The sequence below is a fragment of the Rhinolophus sinicus genome, linkage group LG02 (genome assembly GCF_036562045.2).
Source record: "Rhinolophus sinicus isolate RSC01 linkage group LG02, ASM3656204v1, whole genome shotgun sequence".
NCBI classification, from domain to species: domain Eukaryota; kingdom Metazoa; phylum Chordata; class Mammalia; order Chiroptera; family Rhinolophidae; genus Rhinolophus; species Rhinolophus sinicus.
The window spans coordinates 134368303-134391893 of NC_133752.1; the positions used below are offsets into that span (position 1 = coordinate 134368303).

Consider the following 23591-nt stretch of genomic DNA (forward strand, 5'->3'; position numbering starts at 1 on the left):
ATAAATGATAGATTTAATAAGTGATTCTTTTGGCATGTTAGAAAGTGATATACTTGAATTCTATGGGAAAAGAAGTCTGGGGAAAAGTGAATTGGGAGTAGGGGAAGAGGTTGCTGCTTACAGTGGTTTGGGGTAAGATGGTAATGCCACAGAAATGGTGCATGATGTATTCATGTGAGGAAGGGGGGTGGGCAGAGTGAAGCTATATATATCACTATATTCAGCATAGAAGACCTGCCTAGGTATTAAAAACTACGTCTCATTCCCCCCTTCTCCCTCCTGTTCAAGTACAATTCTTGGCCTTGTCTCTCATTGCCAGAGATGAAATAAATTATAAAGAAAACGATACAGCCCAGGCTCTCAGATCCTGTAAGATGCTGCCTAATTGAAGCCCGTGTACCATGTTTCCCCGAACATAACACCTACCCCCAAAATAAGCCCCAGTTAAGATCCTTAGCCAGACGGACACATTTAGTACGTTATGACGATGTTCCCGAAGAAGATGACATGACTGTATTTTAATAAATGTAGATTGTTGTACATGAAAAAATAAGACATCCCCTGAAAATATACCCTAATGTGTCTTTTGGAGCAAAAATTAATATAAGACTCAGTCTTATTTTCGGGGAAACATGGTAGGTAGCATAGTTCCCATTAGTTGTCCCAATTCACAGTGGTTGAAGGAAGAAAGCCTTGAGTGAGAGAGGCAGTTTTCAATTCAATAAGCACTTATTAGTATCTTTTATTTGCTTAGAGTGGCTTTATTCTATTTAAGTGACAGAAAGATGCAGAAGTTCTTACGGAGCTTTCAACTGTGTTGTAAGACAAACCACAGATAAATGAATAGCTGAAAAAAAATAATAAAGCAATGCTAAATTCAGGTGTGGAAGAAACATATCACTGTAACCTGGAGTTAAGCCAGGGATTTCTGGAAAAGCAAGACCAAAGTTAGACTTTTGTAAGCTTGAGTGTGGTAGTGGAGGCGATTGGGGAAGAGACAACAGTATTCAGTGAAGACACAGAAGCAGAATGCTCTTGGGATACTTAAGGGAGAGAAGTCTGGTGGAGGGACTTCATGATGAGGAGGAATTAACCACTAGACTAATGCTCATATATAAGCATCTTCACACGCCAGAGTCTTAAATGGGGGAGGGGTCACCTATACTAAACAGACTGTTGTAACCTCCCTGCACATGCAACGCTGGACTGGAGGAGCCCAGTTACAGAGGCGATTCTATTACTTTTCACCTTAGAAAGTAAAATGGATATTAAAGATCATTAAATCAAAAAAAAAAAAAAAAAAAACAAACAAAAAAAAAACACAGAAAGGCGCTCTTGTTTCTTCAATTACATGGATGTGTTCTAGCAGTCTGAAAACATGGCCTCACTTCTGTCATTACAGTCAGGAGAAAGTTTAAATACAGGGATTAAGCTGGAGAGAGAGGAAAAGAGAAACAAAAGGAAAGCTGGTAGAACAAGGCACCCCAAGATACTGCCTCCCCAGGCCACCCAGGGTGCTCAGCAGTGGAAGGCACCTATGCTCTATTCTGTAGGCAGTCCGAGAAGCTGGTGAGTCTGCGGCCCAGCAAAGGTCAGCTCCCAGCAGAGAGCTCTGCCTACGTGTAAACCAAGATTTGGGGAAGGAGTAGGATGGGTCTTGAGGTTGACACTTTCTTAGGCTCTCTCCTCTGGTCGTGCCCTCCTCTAGACCCACCCCATCCCATCTCACCCCCTAGGGTTTGGTGTTTTTTTTTTTGACAGACTCTCCTAACCACGGCCCCAAGAAGCCCCCTCTGGTGGCGCCCGCTCCCCGAAGCAACTGCTAAGACCCGGAGAACTGGAATTTCATTTTGAAACCCCGATGCCGCGCGGGGGGCCAGCGCTGGGCATGCTCAGTAGCCGCGGCGCGCCTGGCTGCTGCTCGCACTGCGCTGGCCGCGCGCCGCCGGCTCCAGGGCTGCCGCGGGAGTCCACCCACCCTCTCCGCCGCTGCTGCGGGGCTTGCAGAAGGCCAAGCATTAGCCGCCTCGGAGCGCCTCGGCCCCCACCCCGCTCAGCCACTTCCTACTCCGCTTCCTCTCCCCTCTCTTAGGGAGGCGAAGCTGGGGCGCCTTTCTGTGGGCGCTGCAGACTGCTTTGCAAACCCCAATCGAGGACCTGCGAATGAATCCCGGAGTCCAGAGACCCCGTGGCGGTGGCTCTTTCTAATAACACTTTGCCTGAAGTGGGGTCGTGGCGGAGTTTCTCCTCCACCTCAATGCAAACACTATGCGGAGAGCAGTCGGCATCCCTCTGCTGTGCCTGCTTCTTAATCTGCACGCTGCAGGTAAGGGGTTGCCTGGCAGAGCTGGAGCTGGGGATGAGATGGGAAGGAACCTGCACATGCTTAAGGACTCTAGGAAAAGCTTGGCTCGCAAGGAAAGCCTCGGAAAGGCAAAGCAGGACAGTACTGACAGGGAAGGGGTGAGGGAGTCGTGCACCTGTTGGAAAGCCTGAGGCCGAAAACTTAGGCTCAAATCAGCTCTTGATTTTTCCTTACCTTGGAGGAGTAATAGTGAACGTTTGTAATATGAATATAGGTTTGCTTCTCCTTCCCCTCCCCTCCAGCTAGACTCCCTGATCCTGTTTCTAGGCTATGCACTTGACTGCCAATTTTTCAGGAGACAGACAAGCCATCCTGCTGGATGTAACCTTTTCTACTGCAGCGGCCACATCTGTAAGGACTCTTGGTTTAACCAGAGCCCAGAGGGATGCATTGTCTGACCTGATGGGCCACATCTCCACCCAAAAGGTTGAAATACGTGGTTCACAGTGAGGATGCTGCTCCAGGTTCTTTTGGCCCCCGCTCTTATCACTCGAATTTTCTAAACCAATAAGAGGAAGGAAAGGTTTAAAATAGAACCTGTCTTCTCTTTCAGCATTGTGGTCAGCATCCGAGGGCACAGAACAAAAACTCAATCACAGTTTCAAAGCTGACACCCCCGGGCTAGGCACTGTCCCTGGGAAAGGTTTGAGGAGGTCTAGCCAAAAGTGACAGTGAGACTGTTCCCAAATATAAATATATTTGGTATCAGAGCCAGTGTCAGGTTTCGAATGGAAACAAACCTTAGGAAGTACCTGGGGAATTTATATGCGGTGTCACTACAGACCCTGCTTTTGGATATATGCAGCCTGGATGTAATGCAAGGACTTGCTGGACTGAACCCTTTATCGTTTTTTACACTCACACGAGCCAAAATAGAATATGGCAGAGAGATTTCAGAAACCCCACTGCGACAGCAGTTGTGCATGCAGTAGGTCTGTAGTAACCAAAGACGAGGTGTTTTCCCTGAGTTTTCTTATCATCCAACCACACATATCCATTCATTCCTTCAAATAGCATTTATTGAGTATGTGCTATGTTCCAGGGGTAATGAATAAAATAAAGGTTGTGAAATGACAGTTTCTGTGCTCTTTTGAAAAGAGTGGGTGAGTCTTTTTCTATGTGTGCAATAATGAGAGTAAAATATGGTACTTTCTTACTTCTATCTAATGCTATTTTAATGTATTGTGAATCTTTTGAAGGAGTAATGCATAGGAATATAAAGGCTATAATTAAATACACATTTTAATTGTTATAATTGTATTGTGGATTTCAGTAGTTCTTTGGCACCTTTTGAAAACTAGAAATTGCCATGACTTGGTCCTTAAATTATTTGCAAACAACTGTAATGAATACTTTTATTACCAATACAATTCTTTATGTTGAAATATACAATGAAAATATACACATTGGGGTGAGTTTTCCTTATTGCTTAATAATAGCACTGATACAAACTTTCACTACCAAAAAAAGTGCCTCAATTCTTACCAAGTTTAGGAATGATTTAGCTGATTTATCAAAGATATTAGTGTAGTTTTTAAAAAAAATATTAATGTATAAACAATTCTAAAGATCACATTTAATGTATCTTGACTAATCATAGCTTAAAAGTTACAAATAAACTTAAAACTAAGCAGGTGGAAAACATTTCTTAATTTACTGTAGATGTTCATTTGGGATGAGGTAAATAGAGGACTTTTGTTCATCAAAGAAGAAACCTAGAAGTCTGTAGCCCTAGATTCTACCTGGAGCTCAGCCAAAGGGTGTATAACTAAAGACAAACCAATCCAGCTCACTTGGACTTCTTAATTTGCAAAAATAAATAAGTAAATAAATAAAAAGATTATTCAATCAATTTGAATTTAATAAGGCAATACATTGAAGGACTATCTTTTTCAGATTTCACTTGCAAGATACTATATAGAAATTAATTGTATTCATACTTAACAGTGCTTTCGATAGGTGTTTTTTTTTTTTCACAGCAGATTGCAAATTTAATATTGAGGCTGTCTTGCCAGTTTCATTTTGAATGCATTTTAATTTCAAACAGCAATTTGTGGGTTACAAGCTGTCATCAGATTAAAATTCATCACAGTTATCTAATAACCTTGTTAGGACTTTTCATTAGAACTGAAACAAACACAGATTTCTTGATCTAAGCTCCTGTAGGTTTGGGCAATAAGAAAGTGAGTGGGTGAGAGGAAGAAAGGTCAAGAAGTCACTGATTTTTCTACTTGTTGAATTTCTGAGGTTTGTTTTCTTTCTTTATTTCTTTCTATCTATCTTTCTTTCTTTCTACTTTTCTTTCTACCTTTCTTTCTTTCCTTCCTTCCTTCCTTCCTTCCTTCCTTCCTTCCTTCCTTCCTTCCTTCCTTCTTTCTTTCTTTTTTTTTTTCCACAGAAGTCTCTTCTCTCAGGACAGAAATGGGCTTTATAAAGCAGGGAAATGAATTCTCTATATTTAGGCCTCTTTGGGTGAAAAGCTAATTGAGCCATTTTGGTTATATCCAGGATACCAGCAACTACTTTATGCTAGCAGAACTGATGACATGTTAGAACCCTTTAAGGATGGGAGAAATTGGCTCACAGGATGTGAGTGCTCTTCTTAGCTATACTAGGAATTGTTAACTTCGATATAGTGATAAGGTAGCAAATCATTTTCAGCTTGAGTGCCGTCTTTAATTATTTGGTCATGATTGCCTGAGTCACTCTGCAAATAAATTTTTTTGAATGATTCTGACCAACCCTGAGTTCTGATTGACTCAATGGGGATAAGTATTCTGGTCTCTTTGTAACTGTGGGAACAAAAAGGGGAAGGGGGGTACTATGCTGTGTAGTTAACATCTCTGGGTGAGATAACTAACAAATTATTGAGTATGGAGCTTGTGAAAGAACCTGGACTCAACTGTATCTATGGCACCTGATTTTCATAGATACCCTAAGCAAGAAAAGTTGTAATTATTGTCCATCCAACTACTTACTATACAGCTGAGAAAACTAAGATCCAGTAAATGATAGATAGTAAAGTATTTACTTTAAATAGTAGAGTGCCAGTTAACAACATAGTCAGAATGAAAACCCAGGTTTCCAGACCTGTGATTGCATACTGTATAAAATCATACATTGGTTATGCTAGGTGAGGCCACCTTTGAGTTAGTGGTGCTAAATTCTTTTTACCTAACTGTCCTCATTCTTTACTCTTTCTGTGAACTAATGTAATACATAAACTCCAGTTGGAAAGACCACTTCAAGAATATCCAAGAAAGTAACTAAAAGCTACCCCAATAATATGGATGGTAAAAAAAATATTATGTGGAAGATGTATACATACCTTATTTTCTTTAGTGTTTCTTCTTTTTGTTTGCCAAAAAAAACCATATTCTGTTTTAGGAGATGATATTTACTGGGTAGTGTTTTAGTTTTAGTTTTAGTATTTTAGGTAGGAGTTTAGGTCTTGGGATATCTTAAAAATATGAAAGCTTTATTTTTCCTAGTGAATGTCTTGCTAAAACAAACAAAAAACAAAACAAAAAATCACACAAAACTCATTTCAATGTATTACTCTCTCTTCAAGTTCTGGAAATGGTTCTTTCAAAAATCCACATTATTCTTTTCTTTTTTCCTTTTAATTAAATTCATTGGGGTGACAATGGTTAGTGAAATTACATAGGTTTCAAATGTACAATTCTATAATACATCATCTGTATATCACACTGTATGCTCACTGCCCAGAGTCAGTTCTCCTTCCATCACCATATATCCTCCTTCCCCCTTACCCTCTGGTAACTACTAAACTGTTGTCTGTGTCTATGAATTTTTGTTTCTTTATTTGTCTTGTTCCTTTGTTGCTTTCAGATTTATATCCCATATATCAATGAAGTCATATGGTTCTCGACTTTTTCTGTCTGACTTATTTCGCTTAGCATAATAATTTCAAGATCCATCCATGGTGTTGCAAATGGCACTATTTCATCTTTTCTTATGGCCATTGTGTATATATACCACATGTTTTTTATCCAATCATCTATCAAAGGACACTTTGGTTGTTTCCTTGTCTTGGCCACCATAAATAAAGCTGCAATGAACCTCAGAGCACATATATCTTTACGAATAAATGTTTTCGGATTTTTGGGATATATACCCAGGAGAGGGATTGCTGGGTCATATGGTAATTCTATTCTTAATTTTTTGAGGAGCTTCCACACTGCCTTCCATAGCGGCTGCACCAGTCTGCATTCCCACCAACAGTGTATGAGGGTTCCTTTTTCTCCACAGCCTCTCCAATACTTATTATTTGTCTTGTTGATGATAACCATTCTAATCGGTATAATGTGACATCTCATTGTGGTTTTATTTGCATTTCTCTGGTGTTTAGTGATGTTGAGCATTTTTTTCATATGTCTATTGGCCATCTGTATGTCTTCTTTGGAGAAATGTCTATTCAGGTCCTCTGCCCATTTTTTAATTGGATTGTTTTGTTGTTGTTGTTGAGTTTTATGAGTTCCTTATGTATTTTGGATATTAGCCCCTTATCGGTGGTGTTGTTTGCAAATATCTTCTCCCATTTGGTTGGTTGCCTCTTTATTTTATCGATGGTTTATTTTGCTGTGCAGAAGCTTTTTAGTTTGATATAGCTTCTGCACATTGTTCTTACTATTAGACTTTCTAAATGGCACAGACTGTCTTCAATGTATCTTCTGAAGATGCCTCTATTCTCAGAGAAACACGTACAAAAGGTTTCTATGATGGGACCAAGAGGATCGAGGAAGCACCACCCTCAAAAGAAAGCATAGACTGATAGAAATTGATGTTATTCTTTAAGATTTTAAGATGTCTTTTCTCAAAGAAAAGCCATTTAGAACTCCAGAATTAGTTTTCCTTGTTCGAAATTACTCAACACAGTCATTAAAATGGCCTCGCTTCTATTATATTCTATCCCTCAGTTACCTCTCTGGTATTAGCTCTCACTACTCTCCTCTTTTTTGTCACTCTCCAGCCACCTTGCTCTCCTTTCTGTTCCAAGAAGATGCCAGGCACCTATGTTTTGCTTTTTTCTCTGTCTGAAACAGTCTTTCTCCATTTTAGGTCTTTATTCTAATGTTACTTTCTCAGTGAGGTGCTCACTTACTATCTGACCGTATTTCCCTGAAAATAAGACCTAACTGGAAAATAAGCCCTAGCATGATTTTTCAGGATGTTCGTAATATAAGCCCTACCCCCAAAATAAGCCCCGGTTAAGATCGTCAGCCAGACAGACGCATTTATTATGTCCATTGCAACACACAACAGACCTATTGAACTATAAAATAATAATATTAATATGTAATTAAACATAAATACATAATATTATTGACATTAATACTTAAAATAAATGATAATATAAATTATAATTAAGCATTTATAAATACCCAAGCACGTGCCTTTGGATGAGAGGTAAATGCCTATGTAAACAGATGGACTCGAGACTTATTGCCGAATGACCAATCAGAGTACAGACAACGCACGAATAATGTGCACACTTGATAACGAATGGACGTTGTTTTGTCTAATATGAATCTTCGTAATTCAATACGTCGTGTGTTGTATCGGATGTACTTAATGCACTCGTGTGAAATAAAGAAACATTTTCTGAATTTTGGTGCCTGCAATTTTTCGTCACTTTTGTGTGGACCATCATTCTTAACTGTCATCATTTTTGTTGCCACTCCTGTCGCGTAAGTCTTCAATTAACACTTGATTTAAAGTAGATTTAAAGGGAGTAATATCTTGACCTCCAGACAAGATGAGTGCAAAAAGAAAGATCTATTCCATTGAGTACAAGAAAGGAATCATGGAGGACTCCCAGGGCAAGAATCTTACGGCTTTCTGCAAAGAGAAGAAGTTGGATCTCCAAATGGTCCAAAAATGGCGAACAGAGTATGATAACCTCAGTCAACAGGTGGTCGAGGGAAATGCTAAGAAGCACATGTGTGGATCAGGTCAGCAACCATTATTCTCTGTGCTGGAAGACATCATCTGTGAATGGATTGCTGACAGGAGAGCAAAGCCTTTGGTTGTGTGCTGGGCTGATATTCAAGTATTTGCCCTTGCAATGGCACCAGTTAGAAATATCCCCAGAAGGATTCAAAGCATCACAACACTGAGTGGATGGCTTCCTTCAGTGATATGAACTGTCTCTAAGATCGACAATACTGTTCAAGCTGGAAGATGCTGAAGTTATTAAATGTGCACTTGCATTCAAGTCCTTTGTTGATGGCATCGGCTTTTCTAAATACCAACTCTCCAACATGATTGCTATGGATGAAACTACAGTGTTTATGGGCCAAGGATCTCACTTGATTGACAAGGGGTGCCTCGTCAATCTACATTCCCTCCACTGGTTACGAAAGTGCATATATTACCTGTATTTTGACAATTCATCTGGATGGAAAGAAAGCCCCACCTCTAATCATCGCTAAGGGCAAGAAAGATAAGGTTGAACGTGTTTCGGGCATTTATGTTCTTGAATCCAAAAAAGCCGGGTGCACACAAGCAGTTATAAGGAAGTGGGTCGATTTAATGCTGCCATTTGTTTTGCGAGATGGCCAAAGAGGTCTGCTAGTCTGGGATTCAGCCAGCACTCACCACGCTAAAGACATGAAGAACTTCCTTGCAGAGAGAAGAATTGATCAAATAATGATTCCCGCAGGAATGACTGCCCATCTCCAGACTCTTGATATTACGATAAACAAGCCATTCAAGGACCATTTGCCCATGGAAATCAATGACTACACTGAAAATAGAATGGAGAGAAATCAGCGTGGAAACTTTGTGAAGCCTAGCCTGCAAGAGGTCGTGACTTGGGTAAAGAATTCATGGGATAAAATCACTGACAGCTGTGTTGCCAATGCACTACGAGCAGGCTACGTGGACAAGAAGTGCTCATTTAAGGAGAGATCTATTGCTGGACATGAGAGATTGAGGCCAATGGTTCTATAGGAAATGGAATCGCAGGAAATTCAAGCTGAAATTCGGGGTTTGGAGAGTTAACGACGATGTGCCAGAAGAAGATGACATGACTATATTTGAATAAATGTAGATTTCTGTACATGAATAAACGAATAAATGTAGATTGTTGTACATGAATAAATGAAGATTATTGTACATGAAAAAATAAGACATCCCCTGAAAATAAGCCCTAATGCGTCTTTTGGAGCAAAAATTAATATAAGATCTAGTCTTATTTTCGGGGAAATACGGTGTTTAATATTCTATCCCCCCCCCAAAAGAAAAATCCCTCCAATACCCCTTCCCTGCTTTACTTTTTTTCCCAGAGGCCTTTTACCACCTAGCACACCAAATATTTTACTTAATTGTCTGGTTTATTATGGTGCCCCCTCTCCCCATTAAAATGTAAGCTCCTTGAAGGCACATATATTTGTCTGTTTCACTGCTGTTTCTTTGGCAGACCCTGCTCAGCATAACACCTGGGGGCAGAGCCTGGCATAAAAGCTACTAACAATTAAATAAGTACGTTCAGTAAATAAAAACAGCAGAGTGATATTTCTGGTCTATTCTTTTGGAATTTAATTTCTTCTTGGCACCCATGCAAGTCACACCTAGTCAACTTAGCCACTTCCAGAATGGACTTGAACAGAGCTCATTTCTCCAAAACTCAAGTTGCTCCCCAGGAGCTTTGCATGCCCAGGGACATACACATACATTCTCAGGCAGACTTTGCTACTATTGCGAACTGAAGGGCAACAAAGGATGGGCTTGCAAGAGACCAGAACTACCCATCAACTCAGCGGCAAAGTCCTTCGAACTGATTGCAGGATGCTGGGTTGTCCAAATGCCTTGCTGGTTGTCTATATTTTCACTTTTTAGTAAAATGCCTTGTACATGTAGAGATGGCTGTAGTAAAATGAAAAGATTCATGCAGCTAATTGACAAACAGCGTTTAAGTTAGGACAAACCTGTCTGGTTCTTTGGCATTTAGGAGGCATGGACATATGTGCATAGGAGGTCACACATTCCTAGCACTGTGGAGATTGTATATTCTATTGGAGGTCACACCCTGACAAGCACCTTGTAATAAGTCTGGGATTTTTGTAAGAGTCTTTGTAAAAAGTCTGCACTAATCACATTCAGCCTTCTCTTCTTTGTTCCTTTCTATCAACTCCAGTTTTCATCCTGCTTTTGAATGTAAATAAGGTGAAAAGCTATCTTCTTACCAATGAATATTTACAGAATTTATCTAATTTGATCTCTTTCTGAGTTTTGAAAATTCTCCCACTGATTGCCATGCATAGCCGCTACTTCCTAGAGTCCCTCTTATCTCACTGGCCATTCCTTAGCTTGTACTCTTAAGTCTGCAGCTGAGTATTAGTCAATGGTTAGTGTTGTCTGGAATTTATACGTCCTTGGTCTTTTTTTTTTCCTTTTCTCTCTGTACAATTTCCCTAGATAATTATATTCAAACCTACAGATTACAGGTTCCTAAATCTGCATTTCCATCTCAGATATTTCCCCTGAACTCTAGTCCTATAATTATAATTACCTCATAGTAATTGGATAGCCCACAAGCATCTTATATCCAACTGTTAATACTCAGCACTTCCTATCACAGCCCTTATTTCTCTATATGTTTTCTATCATTGTGACTAACACCAGGATCCCCCACAATTGCCCAAGCATAAAACTAATACCTGATCCTGTACACTTCCTTCTTTTGCTGCTTTCATCCAAAAGGTCACCAAGTGTCACCAAGTCTCCTTTACTCTCGGTGTCTACATCACTGCCTTGGAATAAGTCCTTATTTCTCATATAGTATCTTATAATAACCTACTATCAAATCCATCCTTTATGATATCAGAGGTAAACCTCTAAAAACCATACTTTTTTAGATCATATTCTCTCTTTGTAAAATTCTTTAATACAGCTATTTCCTTTTCTCTTAGAATAATACCCAAACTTATTAGCATAATATTTTCACTATCAGGCCTTTCCTAACTCCATCTTTTTTTCCTGTCATTATGTCCTCCTCTGCACACTACGATCATACTAAGACAAACTTTCTTTTGGTTTGCCATGCCTCTCATCCTCGTTACAGACTGTTCCATCTAAAGTACCCATACTCTGCTTCTTTTTCAAGATACCTCTCCAGTTTCACATTTTGGTCAGGCATTACCTACTTTGAGAACCCTTCCTTTGACTCCCACCTCATTCAAGTAGCTTCCCTAAGTTTTTCTTTTGGGCCTCATGTAGTGAACCTGACTATTGAAGCTTTTTGAGGACAATAACAGAATTATAGCTTTTATCTCTGCATACCCATTCCCTAGAAATGTGCTTGTTACCTAGTATACCATCAATAGATGTTCAGTGAATGAAAAAATGTATTCAGGATGTATTTGGAAAAATAAATTATGGTAAAGTAATTTACATCGATAAAGAGATTATATCTAATTTTCATGTCTGTAAAGCGTGGAATTGACTTTACTACTGCTCCTTCCATCCAGCTTACATTTATTGGTTGCAAAGAAGTGGAAATGGGACAGGATGGCTTTCACTTAAATATAGCCTCTAAGATAAGTTTGTGTTTCATGGGCATGATGCTAGTTACAGTGCAGTTGTGATGTTGAACTCCCCTAGATAAATCGATATTCCTACATGATATTCTACTACTTCAGACTAGGAATGAGATGAATGTCTTTATTTTAAAGAGATCAGGCAATTGGATAAGATACATAGCATGATGTCTATGTACTAAGGAATAGACCCAGAACTCCTAACCCTGATTGCAGATTATTATCTATCCTGTAATAGCAAACATGAACCACTTACACACTCATCAGGTGGGAGTATGAGGCCATGGGTTCAATAAATCAAGAACAAAAATATCCAATCATCTATCGAAGGACATTTTGGTTGTTTCCATGTCTTGGCCACCGTAAATAAAGCTGCAATGAACATTGGAGCAATATATCTTTACAGATAAATGTTTTCAGATTTTTTGGGATGATACCCACGAGAGGGATTGCTGGGTCATATGGTAATTCTATTCTTAATTTTTTCAGGAACCTCCACACTGCCTTCCATAGCAGCTGCACCAGTCTGCATTCCCACCAACAGTCTCTGAGGGTCCCTTTTTCTCCACAGCCTCTCTCACACTTGTTATTATTTGTCTTGTTGATGATAGCCATTCTATGTGGTATGAGGTGCTATCTCATTGTGGTTTTTATTTACATTTCTCTGATGATTAGTGATGTTGAGCATTTTTTCATGTCTATTGGCCTTTTGTATGTCTTCTTTGCAGAAAAGTCTATTCAGGTCCTCTGCCCATTTTTTAATTGGATTGTTTGTTGTTGTTGTTGTTGAGTTGTATGAGTTTCTTGTATATTTTGGATATTAGCCCCTTATCGGAGGCATTGTTTACAATCTTCACCCATTCGGTTGGTTGCCTCTTTATTTTGTAGATGGTTTCTTTTGCTGTGCAGAAGCTTTTTAGTTTGATATAGTCCCATTGATTTATTTTAGCTTTTACTTCCCTTGCCTTTGGAGTCAAATTCATAAAATGCTCTTTGAACCCAAGGTCCATAAGTTTAGTACCTATGTTTTCTTCTATGTATTTTATTGTTTCAGGGCTTATGTTTGGGTTTTTGATCCATTTTGAGTTAATTTTGTACACGGTGACAGATGGCAATCTACTTTTATTCTTTTGCACAGGGCTTTCCAATTATCCCGGCACGATTTATTGAAGAGGGTGTCTTTTCTCCATTGTATGTTTTTAGCTTTTTTGTCAAAAATTATCTGTCCATATTTATGTGGGTTTATTTTTGGGTTCTCAGTTCTATTCCGTTAGTCTGTTTTTCTGCCAATACCATGCTGTTTTGAGTATTGCCCTGTAGTACAAGCTGAAGTCAAGGAGTGTGATGTCTCCAGCATTGTTCTTTTTTCTTAGGATTGCTTTGGCTATTCAGGGTCTTTTGTCATTCCCTACAAATCTGACGATTTTTTGTTCTATTTCTTTAAAAAATGCCATTGGGATTTTGATAGGGATTGCATTAGATCTATATATTGCTTTGGGTAATATGGCCATTTTAACTATGTTGATTCTTCTAATCCATGAACATGGAATGTCTTTCCATTTCTTTGAGTCTTCTTCAATTTCTTTTAAAAATGTATTATAGTTTTCAGTATATAAATGTTTCACATCCTTGGTTAAGTTTATTCCTAGGTATTTTATTCTTTTTGTTACAATTACAAAAGGAATTGGGGTTTTTTTGTTTCTTTTTCTGAGATTTCATTGTTAGTATATAGGAATGCAATGGACTTTTGTACATTGATTTTGTAGCTGGCAACTTTACTGTATTCATTTATTGTTTCTAATAGCTTTTTGGTGCAGTCTATAGGGTTTTCTATATATAGCATCAGGTCATCTGCAAAAAGTGACAATTTAACTTCTTCAGTCCTAATTTGGATACCTTTTATTTCTTTCTCTTGCCTGATTGCTCTGCCTAGGACTTCCAACACTATGTTGAAAAGCAGAGGTGATAGGGAACAGCCCTGTCGTGTTCCTGAATGTAGAGCAAAGGGCTTCAGTTTTTCACCATTAATTCTAATATTACCTGAGGTTTTGTAATATATAGAGTTTATTATGTTGAGGTATTTTTCCTTCTATACACATTTTATTAAATGTTTTAATCATAAATGGATGTTGTATCTTGTCAAATACTTTTTCTACATCTATTGATATAATCACATGATGTTTGTCCTTTATTTTGTTTATGTGGTATATCACATTGATTGATTTGCTTATGTTGAACCACCCTTTTGCCCCTGGGATAAATTCCACTTGGTCGTGACGTATATAATCTTTTTATGCATTGTTGTATTTGATTTGTTAGAATTTTATTTGGTATTTTTGTATGTGTATTCATCAGATATATTGGTCTGTAATTTTCTTTTTTTGTGTTATCCTTACCAGGTTTTGCTATCAGGATAATGTTGGCCTCATAAAATGAGTTAGAGAGTATTGTCTCTTCTTCAGTTTTTTGGAAGAGTTTGAGTAGGACAGGAATTATATCCTCTTTGACTGGTAGAATTCACTAGTGAAGCCATCTGGTCCCGGACTTTTGCTTTTGGGAAGGTTTCGGATGACTGATTCAATTTCCTTACTGGTGATCGGTCTATTTAGATTTTCCAGTTCTTTGTGATTCAGCTGAGGAAGGCTATATGTTTGTAAGAACATGTCCATTTGGTGGCATATAATCCTTCATAATATTCTTGGATGATCCTTTGTATTTCTGTGTCATCCGTGGTAACTTCCCCTTTTTCATTTCTGATTTTGTTTATTTGTGTCTTTTCTCTTTTTAATTTAGTGAGTCTGGCCAAGGGTTTGTCAATTTTATTAGTGTTCTCAGAGAACCAGATCTTTGTTGCATTAATTTTTTTGATTGTCTTTTTGTTCCCTATTTCATTTAGTTCTACTCCGATTTTTATTATTTCCTTCCTTCTGCTGACTTTGGGTTTCATTTGTTCTTCTTTTTCTAGTTCTTTAAGGTGTAATAATGATTGGATAAAGAAGTTGTGGTATATATACATGATGGAATACTATATTCTGCCATAAGAAAAGATGAAATAGTACCATTTGCAAAAACATGGATGGATCTTGAGATTGTTATGCTGAGCAAAATAAGTCAGACAGAAAAAGTTGAGAATCATATGATTTCACTGATATGTGTGTATAAAACTGAAAATAAAAGAACAAGACAAACAAATGAAGAAACAAAAACTCATAGATACAGACAATAGTTTAGTGGTACCAGAGGTTAAGGAGGGAGGAAGGTGGTAAATGAGGGTAAAGGGGATCAAATATGTGATGATAGAAAAAGAACTGACTCTGGGTGGTGAACACACAATGTGATATATAGAAGATGTATTGCAGAATTGTACACCTGAAATCTATGTAACTTTAACAATTGTCACCCCAATAAACTTTAATTTAAAAAAAAAATACCAAAAATAATCCAACATTCCCTTGCTCCCCGAAACGAAAACCAAACCATCATAGAAAATTTCTGAGTATTTGGATGGTTCTATAGATTTTCTTTCTCTTTTTATGTGTAGACAAAGTCTTAATAGAGCCCTAAAGTTTTTGGATCCCACACCTTTTTTATTTTCTTATGGGAGACATGCTTGCACCTGAAGAATGGAGACTGGTTTGTGAATAATAAAAAGTCACTTTTCATGAGATGATAGGATCACTTATCAAAAGCCCATTTGTTGCCATTAGTATTAATGATCATATAGGTGTCATGTTTTATGGTAAGTTTATTGTTAAAAGTTTTGAAAGATGTTTGTAAAGTCAAATGTAAAAGGTAGAGAAAGCCTTTTTTTCCCTTTAAAAGGGGATTTTGAAAGATCTTACTTGGCGCGTGAGTGCATTCTTTGTCTTCAAAGCACTAACAAATGCTGACACACTTAAAATAGCGTTGATATTTCCCAACATAAAGAATTTTAATAGCTTTGAGAAAATATTTAATAGTAAAATATTATTTTATGATCACACTTTCTAATGCTTATTCACCAACTAATGTAACTATAAGTGGCTATTATTGCAATAGTTGCCACAGAATGACCATTAGCAAACTTACATTGTGAATATTAGCACTTCCCGTTTAAATTGACATCTAGATTTTCCTTATAATCAACGCTCATTCAATTTCAGTTTTGTAAGATGTTGATGTCAATTATGGACCAACAACAAAGCAAAACTAACTGTTTATATGAAGCAGCAGTCTAGAGAATATATTTTAACTGCACTGAAATAAATACCAAGTTCAGTGAGGACATGAATTATTTTCTACCTAGTTCAGACCTGAATCAATGTCCATTTTTCTGACTGAAATGTGCAGAATCCTTGTATGACTGATTCCTTGGGAAAGAGCATTAAATGAACACAGAGTAAGAGCGACTCACAGTGATTCATTGGCCTATCCAACAACATGTACAGAGCAAGAGTCTACTGCTATTTCACTATAGTAATGATCCAGTTCCTGATGGAGGCTGGAGGAAAAATAAAACAATATCCGTAAGTCCACCACGTCAGCTCCCATCACTGTGTTAATTTTATTTAACTGGAACAGATGATCAGTACAAAGGATGACAAATATGATGAGTTCGTTTGAAAGGCCATCAATCCATGAATATAAAGGTGTGGTTTTCAGTTATAAGCAATTTACTTTCTCTGCCTTGTTGATTCAACTCAGTTTTATAATTATTCTTGGAAGAAAATGAAATAGCTTAAACAGAGAAGTAAAACGAAAATTGAAATAAAGGGGAAAATACCATATTTTTAGATAACATTTAGTAGAATACCATAGTAGTTAAAAGAGAGCATGGATATTGTGGTCCAGCTCAAATCCAGGTATGATCACTTACCAGCTCTGTAATTTAAGGCAAGTTACTTAATTTTTCTAAGCCTCAACTTCCTCTTTCTAAAATGGAGACTATATAGTGTACAACAGTAGGGTTGTTGTGTGTTAAACAGGATAATGTATGCATTAATAAAACTGCACTGTCTTAGTAAGTGCCATGTAAGTGTTAGGTCTTATTTGATTGGGGTGGGAGAGGTCGGGTTATAAATGGTTAACTAGTATATTGGAGCAATTTATCTTTCTTTTTGTGTTTGTACCAGTGCTGGAGAAACGCATGTGCCTATGAGAGATACTGGATTCCAATTGTTTTCTCAGTTGGGCCTTATCTGCATAATTTTCCTCTGCTATGGTCATGAGCCTAATGAAATGGGAGGGTTTATAGTGGATCGTGAAGCTCTAAAACATCCACCTATAGCTCTTGTCCATTGAGAGAAGCTGGGCAGATCCAGGCTGGGCCGAAGACGGCAGATCTCATTCTCTTCCCAACCCTTCTTCAACCACCCCCACGCCCCGCCCAACCACCCCCACGCCCCGCCCAACCACCACCAACGCCCTTGATAAAATAGTTTGACATCTTCTCCCTAATAAATTCACCTATTCCCCAAATCTCTCTGTCAGTGCCTCGCCTAAAATTTCCATCTAAAAATGGGGTCTAGCATCATATCTTCAGCAAATCCCTATTTAACTGAATATGAAATGCAGATTTTTCTTGGGTTTACCTGATGGTTTGTGAAAATGTGTAGCATTTACATAAGTATCATAAGTCTGAGTTACCTAGTTCCTATTACATGATCTTGCTTAGCAGGTAGTCTAGACTTATATTACATGCCACCTCCCTAATTAGTCTCTCTAGGGCCTCACAAAGGGTGAGAGAGGCTCAAGCATGTGACCGGGCCTGCAACTCACAGCTCTATAGGCCTCCTGTAGTACTGCTGCTCTGGCAATGCTTCTCCTCTGCTGACCAACTGACACTCACCTGCTTGCTATTTGTAGCCCACAGAGCTTCTAAACCATCAGGCTTCCACATGGAAGGCTGCCTGTGGTTCTGTGAACACTAGGGAAGCAGGGCTCTTTGAATGTAAAAGGAAAGCAGGGAGGAGGCATAGAGATGGGAAGACCCTACATCCAGGCTCTGCTATCCAGGCCACCTGATCTGCCAAGACTCTTATGCTAACTTTTTGTCTTCTTTTTATTAGTTTCAGAGGTACAAAACAACAAGTCATTAGACATTTATACCCCTCACAAAGTGATACCCCCCCCCCAAATCTACTACCCTCTGACATCGTATATGGTTGTTACAATATCATTGACTATATTCTCTTATGCTAATTTTATCTCAGGTGATCTATTTTGTGTGGCTCCAGTCTGGTTCCCTTGGAAACTTACATTGCATCAGAAAACTTAGAATTCCACTGGTGGAAACTTTTCCATGGTGCTGCCCTCCTCTATGCAAATCCGAGGTCACAATCAGGCAGGTGTTTCAGTGCCTCTAAACATCTTACAGCAGTTAAGAAGCTCCCTGGTAGAATTCTCACAGGTGCCCACAAGTCTGGTCCAATTGGGCATGGCTCTGGGCATGCCTGGACACCTATGAATCTCCAGAGCATCAGGATTACCCATCAGGTGTCCACTGATTACTTTGGGTGATTTGTTTCCTCAAACTGGAAATGCCTGCTATTTAGAGTGCTTGAATTATAAATATTATCATGCTGTTTGTAACTCCTAAAACTGAGTATTAACTGAAGCTATGAAAATATCATAAAAGGGTCTCCTCTCAAGATAAACATTGGATTTCATAGGGAAGAGACAAATATTATAAGGGAAGAGACAAATGAGTATTTTCTAAATCCCTACAATGTTTTAAACTCGACACCAGGTGCTTTTATAACATAATCATTTCACATTTTATGATAAAAAGTATGTTCTGAAATGGCATGCTAGTACTTTAGAAACAGCTAAAATATACTCTAACTCATGTAGCATAGTAAAAAAACAAGCAAACAAAAACAACAACAACCAAACTTAGGCACTAGAATCTGACTCCCTGGGTTTGAATCCCATCTCTGCTATTTACTATTTTTCTCTGTGCTTCCCTTTGCTTATCAGAAAAAAACCATAGTACCTACCTCATAGGGTGGTTTGAGGATTTAAAGAGCTAATGCATAAGGCTCCACAGCATGGGGCCTGGAACATTCAGTATATTCAATAGCTAGAAGCTACAAGAGTTATCCTATTAATATGTGAGAGCTTTTACTCGTTCTATATTTCAGCTCCCATACTTGAAAAGAAAAAATGTACAAGTTGACTTGAATCTGTCCATCAAAAAGAAATCACTCGAAAGCCTTCTTTTGTAAAAAGGGCCTGCTATGAAAATAAAATTGGCATGCCTCCATTTTTTAAAATACTAGTAGAACCTTTGCCTTATACATTTTACAATGTCCATAATTAGCAAGTTTGTGTTAGAGGGAATAAATGCTGTTTTCCAAGCTGCAATATACAAGAGAAAAAAATCCTATAATCATTAGAGGCTGTGTAATCATGGACAGCCCTTCTTCTAGTGAAGTATTTCAGTCTCAGGGCTCAGTAGGATTTAGAGCATCATCACTCCTGCTGTCCCAGTCTACAGACAATCTGAATTCACAACATCCAACAGGGGCCAAAATATCCGACTCCTAATGCTGCACTTTCTCCATGTCCACATAAACCTTGAAAACTGTACATTGCTTGGTTTGTATGCTCCCGTTTGAAGACCCTATCCATATACTTTTTGGGGGGGGGTGTGGAAGGGGAGGGGGTGTGCGTCATGAAATCAGAGTTTCCACACGTGCAGTCTGGGAATCAGGCATCCTGTCGCCCCTGGACTTAATTACTGCTGAGTCGGTATAAATTCCCAGTGGGTGCAGGTCCATGCCTCCAGTACAGGCCTGTCCTGTGCCTAAAGCAAAAGTGCCTCTGGTCCCCCATACTTCACCCTGCAGCATCAGCAACCCCTGCTGGCGGCCCTACCTCCACCCCTGTTCCAGCCCCTGATGTCTTGAAGTTCATCCTCTGTACCTGTGTGCTCAGGCTGAGCCTGCATCTCCAACCTTCTCTTTCTTCTCTAGCCCAACGAAAGTGTGTAGCTTTTGCTTCCCATTGTAGACTAGGTGTCTTCTCAACTAGTTATCTATTTTCAAGGATGTGACACACTGATCTACTCTAGATAAGAATAGCTGTTTATGATATGGTCCTTCCCTGGTATGTGTCCATTTTGCTAGAGAATTATGAGAGAGCAGTGCCCTAGCCCAGTGGCATTAATTTCAAATGATGGATTAAGGGACTCAAACAGGATGGAGTAGAACTGTTGACCTGCCAAGTGCCCCTCATATTTCTAAATGCAGGCAACGGGACCAGGGCAGGAATCTCTTCTGGTGGTCACTGTGGACCTCCTTCCTCACCCTCCTCCTGCCCTAACATTTGGGTGTTTATGTCTCCGAGTATCATTACTGTGGCAATATTTTAATTTTTTGTATTTTCAAATGTTCATTTTGCTGTGCTTTAATATAACTCCTCATCTACTATGAGAATTATTCTTAAAGCAGACACTTCTTTTTCTTTGTAAATTAGAGCCCAGCCTTCAAAAGTCATCTGGAGAACTCTACTATAAAAATAATGGAAATCATTTTATAACCCTTATAGCTATTTGCAAATAACATTTTAACTGTTTGCATCATAACAAGGCTGATGTATAAAAATTAGATTTTACAAATGTACTGTTTCACTACTTAGTACATGCATATAGAACTCAATTCCTACGATTTCTGCAAAAGTTAGCATTTTTCAGCTTTCTAGCCATATTATCATTTTTCTCTACTTCTGCGTTTTCCCAGAAGGCATATCTTAATGAAGGTCTTCTCTTAATTGCTGTGTAGAATTTAAGAGATAACAGTACTTACTCTTGTCAACTTTTCCTCCAAGCATCCTTCCACTCAGTTATTCAGGAACTACGGGCAGCTGACAGCTTCTGTCTGAGCTGACCTAAATCTCACTTCCTCCAGCAGTCTGAGGCCAGTGGTCTTAACCCATTCCTTTTCATGACTTATGTCTAGTCACATTGTCCCAAAGGATGCTGTCCTGATTGTAGTGTGTTCCATTCTTGAATATATATTTATCAAATGAAAAATAACTCTATTAAAACTGGGCAAAAATCAGGAACTATGAAACCCTTTCGTTGTAATTTTACCACCAGCACAGAGCACACAGTGGATTGTTTCCCTGAAATGGCTGTCAATTCTGTGAACAATTTTCCACTGTGCAGCCCAACTTTCAATGAATCAGATAAATAGGAGGAAGTAAGGGGTGCCTGGAGTAGTTAGTCTTGGCTGGAAGTGGGAGTAGGAATGGCATTTTCTAATGGAATATTTGAGAAATGTGGAGTGTTTATATCAATGAATATGCAGGAAAAGTTTACAAGATGCCTTAATTAACGTAATTCCTTATTCTTTTAGGGTCCAGATCCTCTCCTACATAGAGGAGAATAGAGCCAGCTCTATAAAAATAAACTAATTACTCTGGTGTTGATTTTTAATTTTTATTATAGATATACTAGACACATCACTGGCCAAACATGTGGGACATTTAAATGGTATTAGAGAATGACACAGCACTTCCTCAGGAGATTATGTTTTCACAACCTAGTGGTCAGTTCATAAACCAGAGTTTAGGAAAACCATTCCTCGAAGGAAGTATTCTTTCAATAGAATCTTATCCAAGACTTTTTTGGGGAGAACCATGATGGTTTACAAGTTTTATAAGTTGAATCATTGTTGTCTTGTACAAACCCTCATTTTATTTTATTTTATTTTATTTTATTTTATTTTATTTTATTTTATTGACAAAATAGCTAGCTTGAAGATGAACTGTTTTTTGGTCAAATTGATTGTTTGGTGTCAGGATACAAAACAAAACAAATATACTTGTATATATACATATATGTATGTTGTTAGAATATAACTAAGACACACAAACTGAATTTTGTAAAATTGGCTTTATACATAGACAGAGCCGTAATGGACTCCTTCAAAACACTGATGTAACTTGCTGTTAAGATTAGTAGGTGTGAGCGTGTTATACCTGGGAGATTAGGCTGACAGACCTCATCTGTCACATCCTGGGCGGGCTGCTCTGCGTTCAGAAGACTCAGTGTTATTACTGTGGGTACTTTTAACTGGAGATTAGCACTGTGGTAACGTCTTGGGTTACCATTACCAATAGGTATAGAACAATTGGAAAAATAGTTTTACTATTAGTCTCCTTACACCCAAGGATATCGCCCCTGGAATTCTCTGCTCCTGTAAGTTCCCAGAGCGTCTTTTATTGTAATTAGGGAAAAACTTATCTTTTTAGAAAAAAATTCACACCATGTGAAACTGAATCAGGGCTTCTTTTTTTACTGAAATGCATTTCTAATTTGGTCCTAGATATATAAGAGCCACCTTCATTTTCTGATGAAAACCCTAAGGCTCAGAGTGATGAGGAGACTTGCTCAAGTTCACATCCATGAGAAGAGAGGGGTGGGGGAAGTAACTGAAACTAGAATCTAGGTTCCTTACCTCTTGATTTATTGCTTTTTAAAAAAGTATGTTTCTTTCCTTTCTCGATACGATTAATAGGCATTTTCTATATAAACTTTCACTGTTACTTCTTTGTATTTTTCACTTTTCCTGAGAGGCATCTACAAATCAAATGAGAGCCTCATTTCTCATGTAGAAATTCCCAAGAGACTTCCCTGATGTTATCCATATATATCTCCTTTCTAGAGAAGAAGGTGATGGTAATGCTTAAAAAACAATAGTTGTCCCTTCACAAAATGATCAGAGAACAAAGTTGCTTTTTTTTTTTTTTATTGTTCACTTGTTCAGGTCTCTCTAGAGATTATTGTTTCATCCTTTTGTTCCTTTCATAAGTTGCTGATACTGATTTAAACATTTGCAATACAAGCATTTTTCTCTGAGGGTGTATACAAGGCCATTGTACCTTGTGCATCCAGGAATGACCAATATTGAATTTGAAATAATGAATCATAATGCATTCCAACTTAACACTGCAATTTCATGCACTTCTCTTTCCTTTGTTGAGATCTCTTCAGAGATTAGCAAGGTCGGACCAAGAATGAAATTTCAATTGTGGAATTTTGTGACCATCAAAACTGATTATTCTCATGTAAATGTTACTTCTTTGATAAAAGTGCTTTTATTTTAAATGTAGATGAGTATATTTGACAAGATATATACTAAACATTCTAAGACCCTATACAGATTCCAAAATATTTTCTTTCTTATATTTTCATAAATCACTCTTTCTTAGTTTGCCTCCTACTATACTATCATTCCTTCTCAGTTATCTTTGCTGGTTTCTTTTCATCCTAACTCTAAATATTGTAATTCTACAGTGCTCTGTCCTATATGCCTTCTCTTCTCTCTCTTCTCTCTTTATCAGTCACTTAGCTTTAAATTTTATCTGTATTGGATGACTCATGAATCAATCAATCTCTCTCTCTCTCTCTCTCTCTCTCTCTCTCTCTCTCTCTCTCCAACCGTGAACTACACATTTAGTTATCCAACTTCTAATTCAACATCTCCACTTTGATATTTAGCAAGCATCTCAATCTTAACATTTCTAAAATGTTTACTTGAGTATATTCATAATGTTGAAATGAAAGAGGTGACGGAGAGGTGGCATTTGAAGATTCAGGAAACAAACTAAGTCTAGACACTAGCTCAGTAGTCCTCAAACTTCAGAGTTTGAATCTGAGAAGAATTTGATTATGAAGG

The 23591-nt window shown here is 38.2% G+C and overlaps 1 protein-coding gene across 2 annotated transcripts in view; it reads left to right on the plus strand.

Annotated features, from left to right (window-relative positions):
* The first annotated feature begins 1909 nt into the window (after positions 1-1909).
* Positions 1910-23591, plus strand: part of PTPRR (protein tyrosine phosphatase receptor type R) — a 244596-nt gene continuing 222914 nt past the window's right edge. For both annotated transcript variants that reach the window (XM_019748998.2, XM_074325415.1), the window contains exon 1: positions 1910-2326. In XM_019748998.2, coding sequence (XP_019604557.1) covers positions 2269-2326 — 58 coding nt within the window. In that variant the 5' untranslated portion in view covers positions 1910-2268. The remainder of the gene's footprint in view (positions 2327-23591) is intronic.